The sequence below is a fragment of the Porites lutea genome, chromosome 11, assembly GCF_958299795.1.
Source record: "Porites lutea chromosome 11, jaPorLute2.1, whole genome shotgun sequence".
Lineage (NCBI taxonomy): Eukaryota > Metazoa > Cnidaria > Anthozoa > Scleractinia > Poritidae > Porites > Porites lutea.
In genome coordinates this window covers 14,315,877-14,325,588 of record NC_133211.1, presented here as the reverse complement: position 1 = coordinate 14,325,588, position 9,712 = coordinate 14,315,877, and the positions used below count along the sequence as shown (strand labels likewise).

The window sequence follows — 9,712 nt, the reverse complement described above, 5'->3', positions numbered from 1 at the left end:
GTTGTGGAAGAGCTAAAAATAACATAGACTCAAGGGTTTTTTTTGTACCGAATGAGGTCCTTGAAAAATGGGAAATGTGTCCTTGAAAATCCTCAAATTTTTCGTTCATAAAAGGGTACGAACCCTGTACGTTTTATAAGCCGATTTTTTTCTTCAGGTAAATTCTTGTGAGCAAACCTGTCTGCGAGTTAAAATATCTTAAGCTTTAAGTTACGTCCAGTTGCATCTCCTCTACAATATTTTACACCATTATAAAGTTTATTCAAGTTTGTTCAACAACAGATCGAAAAGTTACATACCACCCTACCAGCAAATAGCAGGGCTAATCTAAATGGGTAGAGCAAATCTAGTTGGTCGTAACAAAGGCATTGCAGCACACAAAAAAGAAACTCCTCAATTCAATAAATTAACTGAGAAGAGCTCAGTTTTAACTTCCAAATCTATTTATTAGTCCTTAACAATGAATAAAAATGAATTTAGATTGCTGAAAATCCATTACAAAGTACACTTTCTCAAACTACACTGCCACTTACTGCCTAGAATGAAACGATTCAGTCAGTCAAATTAACCACCTGAAAGCTAATCTTAACCTGTGAAAATCTTACTCGCCCCAATAAAGCTTTTTGTATTCAAAAAGCAAATGAGAGCCATCTGAAGGTCTGAGGTTATCGATTCCTGTTGTGGCGGATTTGCCGTTGATTTTGATCATCCAGTAGTATTTATCTACGGGTCTTCGCGTAATGTCACAAATAGACATTATACTTCGGCCCCACGACGTCATTTTAACAGTGAACTTGTAGCAAGGATGTTCCTTTACGGCCATTGTCAGTATGTCATGCGCGTTTGTGCCCTTCAGTACGTTGACGCATGCGCGGGGAGGAGGGGTTTTTCCTTTTGAGTACTTGTTTACTTCAAACTGCAGCTCCACACAAACGTTTATCATCTGCGGATTAAAGAAATTGCGCTGGTCAAAATAATTATTATAGGAAACGTCGTTTACATGAACATCTCATACAGTGATCAATAATTCATGGCAAGCAAAACGCAAACATCAATCGATCGAACTGAACAGTGTTTTTGTGGAAAAAACTGGGACTCATGATTTTTCGCAAGATGAGTCCCAGGACTCACCATAACTATTTGTAACAAAATCACTGCTCATGGCGTTCGTCAGAACACATCCTAATCTTGGTGTTCCAGTGGTACAAAGCCACAAATTTTCGAGGGATCGTGGGCGACTACCAATTAGCCGCACCCACTGATTTTATCAGGGGCATCTCGGCCGGGAAACTGACTCCTTTCGACTCGATTTCGTTCCCGTAAGTGACGAACGCGGATCCGTAATCAATGATTACCTCTAGTACATAAACGTTCAACGATCAAATTTAATCCTGAGGAAAATGCAGCGAAGTCTACTCGAGAGTGTATACAACCAGAACCTTTCACAAGGTATAGACAGTGGGAAAAAATGAATCAAAACAAACATTAGCACGTTTTTCTTATGCTTGCCCAACCATGGTTCGTACAATCTTGGAAAGGTCTTGAATTTTATAGTCGTCTTGAAAAATCCTTGAATTCGGTTAAGGTCCTTGAAAAGTACTTATTTCTTCATAAGGTCTTAAAAAGTCCTTGAAATTCACTACTTTGGTCTCTTTACACCGCATCATTGTCTGTGAAATAAGATTATTTTGCAGAGGGAAATTTAGCTCATCCTCGGTCTAAGAACCTGTAAAACTCACGAGTAGCGTAAAAACCAGGGTAAATTTTTTTTTGTGCATGAACGATATATTATTTTTCAGATGCAACTGCAAGTCATACCCAGTGACTGTTGCCATTTTGCAAAGTGGTGTTACGGGAAGTAGTAATGAAATAATGTGATCAAACATGGCTGAAGAAGTAAAAATCGTAATTGACTCCATTGAGTGTTTTAGCCAATCAAAAGGGGGTCAAAGAATGCCGATTTATTGAATTTATCTTAGTTCTTGAAAACTGCGATTTGTCCTGGAAATGTTCTTGAAAAGTCCTTGAATTTTGTTTGTCTGAAGTTATACGAACCAAGCAAACGGAGTCAAGGGGTCAAACCACAACTGGAATTTCTGGTCTTCAGCTGTAAATTGCTGATAAATTCACACTTTAATTTCTTACCTTAGTGTCTTCCTTGGCACCTACAAGCAGGATCAAAAAGAGAATTTTAAATTCTAGTAAAAACCAACTAGCATGCTATCAAGAATTCCGCGCTGAATCTGATTGGCTAACGTACTCAGTATCTATTGTGAAATAGATAGCAGGACATTGTGAATACATGCAGTGCTTTCAGATAATGGTGTGCCGATCATAAGCGATTATGGTCAGTAAATGTTCAATCGATTATCGCGAGAAAAAATAAAACTTCTTGGTGGCAAAAAATATATTAAAAACTTGGGTTGTATATATGTCCATTTTCTTTTACATTTCGTATGTTTTTGTTGTGTTCTAAAACAAAGTCCAGCGGCCGTTCAAAATGGATTATAATCGATGATGGATCGGGTGGGTGAATCCGATTATTTCCGATGATCGATTATGAAATCTCATCCGATTCCCAACACTAGTTTCACGTCATAACGTTTACCTGTAGTATTCTTAGGGCAAGGTATATGCTGTAGGTCATACGGTAGGGCTCCGATCAAACTTGGCAGCACGTACATGGTGCCCAGCAGGTTAGTAAAGGATCCGTCGGGTTTTTGTCGAGACACCAGCCAACCCATGGTCTTTGGACAATGATCTGTTGTTGCTTCGGCCGCTAACAGAGCCTGTGAGAGTGAGAAGAAAAAAATGTTAAATTAAAAGAGCAAGAAATGGTTTGCGTGCTATCAATTATTATTATTGAATCTTTTTTACCCGTATAGAGTTATTACAAGTTAATGCAATCCCTATAGGATTACGTTTGCAAAGGAATGGGCGTTTTGCAGTGCGACTTTATCAGTCAGGGCCAGCTTAACGAAACTAATCAATCAGAATAGAGAAAGCTTTTAAAAGTTATTTTCCTTCTGATAAATAATTGTATCCGTCACCTAATTTTTATGTTATCTATGAAAAATTGTATTTGAGGAGGCCTAATTAACATAAGCTATATAAGACTGTGAAAGGTTTGAACCCAGGAGTCATTTTAAAAGTAGATTGAGTTTGATCGTCCGGGTGAACGTAGTCTTGAATAGGACTTTTGTTATTGACAGTGACTGACACTTAGACAACCAGTGCGGTAGTCATCTTCAGAGTCAAAGTGAGTTGTATCACGTCAGTTGACGGTATTATACTCTCGTTATTGATCTGATCGGTTAATTAAGCCGCGATGTTATTAGTCGTCTGTCAGTGAAGCCGTGATGTTATTGGCTACGAAGACTCGTGATGTCATTGGTGCGTTTCGATCCGTCTATTGTCACAGTTAAACAGTCGTCTATTGTTAGTCAAATTGGCAGTTCTCCAAGCTATATATTTTCCTGAAGGCCTCCTCGCCATTACTTTCTACGTAATTGCATCTTTTTTTAATTATAATAAATTATCTGTCTGGCATGAATAAAAATACAAAGTCTTTTGAGCCGATGCTGATTGGCTCAAACTACTTTTTTGCTGACATTCCATAATTCCTTTGATCTGAATGGTTAGCATAGTCGCACTGTAACTCTTTTTAATATTTTTAGCCTGAGTATAAAGCCTTTCTATGGGATAAGGGAAAGAGAGAAGCGAAAAGAAGAGACAGCAAATGGAGAAGAAACTCCCTTCCTTTTTCTCTTCCCCCTCCCCCACCCCATCAAACATCCCCACTCCCCTAACCCCTGCAATATTTTCTCTCATTTGATTGAGTGTACAACAAGCAACCCCTCCCCTCCCTCCCTTCCCTCTAATCACCTGAGAGGCAAGAGCTGCTGTAACTACATTCTCTCCAAACGTGCTGTCGTTCATTTGACTTTTCACAATTCTGTCACTGGCCCTCTTAATGGCGTCTCGAATCTTTTCCTTCAGCCACCTGGAGTCATTTCTTTTCAGGGTTTTCTCAACGCATGTCAAAGCCAACACTTGCATGTGCAACGTGTCACCGGTACAGCCTTCTTCTCTGGCCAGCCGTTGTTTACTGCTTTTCATCACTTTCCTCGCGTAGGCGAGCTTCTTTTTACCAAGATCAATTCCGGTGCTACAGAGCGCCATAACTGCCCAGCTGTACTGGAAGGGATGGTTAAAGCCCAAGTGAGGGTACTTGTCTAGTTTGGTCTTCAGGGCTCGAATCAATTTAGTTTGGTTGACGTGATGTGGATCTTGGCAGGTAGCCATGGCGCCAAGTATGTAAGAGCCGACTCTACCTCCAGGCATAGAGCCTATGTCGTTCTTAATAATTCCGGCGGTCAATACGTTGGCTCCCTTCGCCACAGGGTACCCAATCAACCTGAGGGAGTGCAGTATAACGGCAGTCGCGTGCCCTTCCCCGTAAGTACCATTTTCGTCTTGTTGGTTTTGCAACCATTCGGCCGCTTTGACAGCTGAGCGGGTGAGGCTTGTCTGAAAGAATCTTGAACCTAAAAAAATATGGCTTAGTTAAATGTTGGAGGAGAACGCGGGCTTATGAAATTATTCTCAAGTGCATGCCGATGCATAGCAGTTGTTATCTGGCAAAACAAACTTAAGCGTTAAAAGGAAACCACAGAACAGATCTTTAAGGTACAGTGCACCGCAAAACAACTAACCTCGATAAAAGTGTCCTCGCCGGTATACACATGTCATTGTGCTTGTGATAGCTCGATAAGAGCCTTGCCTATTATCTCAAGGGTTATTTTTTAGTGACCCTAATCCAAATCACGTTTTGTTTCGTAATTCTTACAGGATGTGGTTGTGGAAACCAACGCAAATTTCCTACTCGAAAGATGTTAAAACATGTCGAAGCGTATCTAAACACAAACCAAACATCTCTTTCTACGCGGAATCTAAATAACTAGAACTTTTTAATCGATAGAAAGCCCACAGACACACGAAATGCTTCGAAAATAGCTTCGTATAACATTGGACTTCAAATATTGTTTTATTACATTTCGCCTTCACACGTTGATTCATTTCATTGGTCCCAAATATTGTTGGGCTGCACGCGATGGACTGAATGATATGTGTAGATTTCAAAAGATTCCAAGCTCCCTGAATCCCGATTGAATATAGACATGGTTACTTAGATTATCGAGGTTACCCTTGGCATACGCGATTGAATATCGACATGGTTACGTTTTTACTCAACATCCAGCCTCCAGGGCACGGAGTGTTGGTGTGTACTAACGCAAGCAACTAAACATAGCAAAAACGACAACACCAGACTTTGGTGGAGAGTTTTAGATTGAGTATATTTCAAAGCGGATCTCACTGAGCATGCGGCATTTCCTTAATCCATCATTAACCGCTATGTAAGTAGGCAAAGGTTATCACGTTCGTGTTGTTTAGTTAATTAGAGGATGTTAGCATCAACAACGAGTACGAATACGAGAACGACTTCAAGCCGTACTCGTACTCGAAGTCGTTTTCTCAGCTTTCTATGTTAGCGATGACACCGAGTTCGAGTTTATAGAAAATAAAATTATGGGATTCCGCATGACTGGGCGCCAAATTTGAGTCGAGGTAGCGCTTCCACAACAATTTGGAAAACAAAAAATGACTCTAAAAAACGTTCAAGACTGCTTGTTACTCAGTTACATGGAAGGTTTTTTGGACGAAGAAGAATTTTGTGCTTTATATGATGTAAACAGCACAGATTATCCTGTATTTGAACATGGAAAGTATCGAAGATTCGACCTGAATGAAGTTTCCGAGGAAGAGTGCTTCAGCCGCTTTCGTTTTAGCGACAAGGTCATTCCCTACCTTGGTCGTATTTTGCGTCTACCGGAAAAATTTGTGTGCGAAAATCGAACAGCGGCCTATACAGAGGAAGGGCTGTGTATTCTCCCATCAAATTCAACACAACAACCACACTGGATAAAGAAGTAAGTATTCTTTATTGATATCTTCGACTGTTGGGCTATTTTCGACCAAATAATGGCAATTTTCGGGGTTATCTCGTGAGCCTGTGAGGCCTGTGGAGAGACATGAAACTTTCCCGGGTAAATGCAAATTTACTCTGTGTAGGAAATATCGCGTTAGGTTGCTTTTCCCCGACTTCAAAAGCAGTATTTTACATAAAAGATAATATAAGGAATGTTCAAGATGATAAAGAGAGGCTAGAAACGAAAAGAAACTGCATTAAACGATCGGAATTTACCTTTGAAAACCAGCTCTTCCCAGTCGTTCTACCCACTTCGAGTTTTTGGTGAGAACTCGTCGTAGTGCAACTTGACAGGACGTCTTGAAAACGTGGAGATGCGCAGAACGGATGCGCAGTAAGCAAAATAGTTGATCTCGTTCTAGAACTCGTACTCGTTGTCGATGCTAACATCCTCTATTATCTGACAAGCTGTCAGATAGACTATCTACCCTGTGGGAAAACTGTGAGATCTACCTCGTTCGCGCCAGTTCGCGCCTAAATTGTAAAAATATACCTTTGGTGCCAGAAAGTTACGTTTTTCGTCCTAATGATCCAACTGATCGCGCCGCACGAGCGGCGAAGCCGCGACATATCACGCGCGCAGCACGCTAAAGCTGTAATGATCGCTCAGGTCATTGCTCAGGTCAGGTTACTTCCGTTTACGTGATCATTTCAGTGCACTTTAGTTTAATAGAATGTGTTTCTGCATGCACGAAATGTTGACTGCTCGATGTAGTCACTTTTGCTCTGTACTTTGAACATGGACGTAATCTTACTCGAGCCGACAGTGTACTTAACACAAAGCCTCCTTGTGATCACGTGGTCCAACACGTACGATTGTCACTCGATTTACCGGCCTCAATTTCACGCAATCTCACAAAACAGGTTCTTGTGCTGGCGTGCATGTTTATTTCCACATCTAAATCTCTTCACTATCGACATTTGAACTTCACACAAGAAACTCTATCCAGATAGCGTGGCTCTGGCATGGATGAGTGTTTTATCCTAAAAATAGAATTTCGTCGTGTATTTACAATGTATTAACATTAAAATTTCGCTAGATCTATCGAGGGCCATGTACTAACTGATTCGACAGCAAAGGTACCCAGCAGCAAGAAACGAACGATCCTTGCGGTTTGGCATGCGGGGAAAAAGGGAAGCAGGATGCTGGTGTCGTAGATATTTTTCTTTGAGAACGGACCTCTGAAGGCAAGGTATACACGAGCTAAAGTTTGTTATCTGGGATTCGCCCAAAGAATGTGGTTTATCCTGATACTGAAGTGCATAAAAATCGGCTTCACGTGATAGCCCTTCTACTTTACCCTGGTCAGCGAAGCAAGGGTTTAACGCCAATCGATATTCAATGAACTTTTTTTCTGTCTTGCTCCCTTCAAAACTCATTTGGTGTAAGGCAACTACCTTGTTAATTAGTCATCATTTCACCAACGTAGTTGAGAATTTGAAATCTTGATTACAGCTGGGCCCCGAGCAGGGAGGGCTTACTATGAAAAAAATCGCCACCTTGTTAAGCATGATTCCTTGTACAACTCTTGGCGTCATCTTCGAATCCTTCAAAGAAATTCTCAGAACCGAAAACTCTATACTTATTTTTGAACACATAGTCAAAATAAATATAGCTATTTAAAATTCCACGCGTGTGGTGGTAACCACTTTCTCCCTCCCCTGACCCAAGGAAAAATTTCGTATTATCTTCCTCAGTTTCACAGCAAGACCCCCCCCCCCCCCCCCCAGCCCCCTCCCAATTATAGCTTTATAACTTGCAGGGTCAAAAGATATACCTATATGTATTGCTGTGCGAGAAAAGTACATATTAAAATAATGACTGGGTCGTCAATTCAAATTACTTAAATCGCTATGAGAGTGTTTTCAAACGAAAACGTAATTGCAGAGAAAATGTCTCCATTGACGCAACGCCCGATGCTTTCAAGCTCGTCAAAATACTCTTAACAAACTAGTTCTGTCAGAAGGCAAATCGCTTGTCAAAAACGACTGTTCTGACTGAAAACGTGTGAATCACTCATATTTATGAATGTGATCGCCTTGAAATTGCCCTTTTAGGATCTATTTTTTTCATGCCTTGCATTAACGATGCAATTTTCCCTGTTAATCTATTATTCTGAAAAGCACTTATCGGATTCCTTACCACAATATCCTTGTGTTTGGGATAACAAGGTAAAAAATACCAAAATTGACTCCAAATGGCAATTCATGATTCCTTGGTGCGATGGTGAAGCCTGAACAACGCACACTAAAATCCAAAGGAGGGCGGAAGTAGCTAAAGATCAACTTAGGAAAGGTGATACTTGCTTGTCATCGTTCCAAGAGCAGTTTCCCCTTGTTCTCTCCTTCCCATCTCCCTCTCCTCAAAATAAACGATCGCGAGCGACTGAGGACGAGGTAGTCACGACCACACCAGACAGAGTTTCACCACAATCTCGAAACCAGATCTGCTCTGCGCATGACCGTCAGGGAGAGAAGAAAGAAGCTTTATACGCACGCAGTCAGAATCGTAAGTACTGGGGTCGAAAATGAGTTTCACCGAATTTAGAAACAGCGGTATCAATGAGCATGCGTGACCACAATCAAAACGACCACACGTCGAACGGAAGTGAGGCCTTCTCCCTTTTATTAAAAATGCCTTGAAGCGAACAAATTTGTATCGCTATTTATCTTTGCCTTATAGAGACGATTTGCCCTAAAATTAGGGCAAAATCACTGCCCAAGAATACAAAAAGTCAATTTCCGGTTGACGTGCGTTGCTCAAAAACGTCTCTGCTCAAGCTGCCTACTATGAGGTCCACCACGTTCTCGCCAGTTCCCGCCAAAATTGCTACTGTCACATAACCATAAAATCGCGCGGCGTGAAGAGTTTGCTTAGTGGAACGGTATACGCTAACGCGTTGAGGTAAAAATCTCTCGCTGAAATAATCGCTCACCTTCGGACAGGTTAATTCCGTTTAAGTAATCTTTTCAGCGCATTATAGTCGCAATGTATTTCTGCACGGACTGTTCAGCGTTTGGTGAGTAATGATATCTTGCATGTAGCTTTTCAGTTGCCACTTTTGCTCAGTACGTTGATCACTTTATTTTACTCGTGCAGACTTACCACGTCGCGTGATCACTTCAGGTCCAACACGTATCACCCAAAGTTACAGGGTCCTTGCTTAACCGGTTTTTCTGCTTTCCTCATCTAAGTCCTTTGACAGCTGACATTTGAACACTCTGCTCTGGCGTGGATGCGGGTGTCATCAAACCTCATTCCCAGGGCTTTTTCCATTTTCAAGGGAAAGGCTCTGGGAACGAGGTTGGGTGTCATGCTCAACCCACAATGAATTTTGTCGACTGTCATGTATCTAAATATAACATTCGTTTGCTCTGTGTGCGGTAGAGAATCAGAATGGCGTTCTAGATATTTTGAGAACGAAACTCTTGAGCCAGCCATAATTGCCTCGCTGCATGTGTGTTAATCCAAGACAGTCTTGGATTCTGGATTCTACGCCGCGGATTCCGGATTCCAGTTACTGGATTCTAGTCTTTGTCAGTGGAACTAGGATTCTGGATTCCTTGAGCTGTATTCCGGATTTCAAAGCCCAGGATGTCGGATTCCACAAGCAAAAATTTCACCGATTCCGGAATCTGATTTTCACTGTCACGCCATCAAAG

General features: G+C 41.3%; 1 protein-coding gene across 1 annotated transcript; it reads right to left on the bottom strand.

Moving 5' to 3' along the window:
* Positions 1 to 455: 455 nt before the first annotated feature.
* LOC140951782 (cobalamin binding intrinsic factor-like) lies at positions 456 to 8,414 on the bottom strand. The gene is made up of 5 exons (XM_073401131.1): positions 8,193 to 8,414; positions 3,886 to 4,547; positions 2,609 to 2,789; positions 2,146 to 2,165; positions 456 to 943 (listed from the first exon to the last, which is right to left on the bottom strand). The coding sequence occupies exons 1-5, from the start codon at positions 8,257 to 8,259 to the stop codon at positions 602 to 604; spliced, it is 1,272 nt and encodes a 423-aa protein (XP_073257232.1). The 5' UTR covers positions 8,260 to 8,414; the 3' UTR covers positions 456 to 601.
* Positions 8,415 to 9,712: the final 1,298 nt, after the last annotated feature.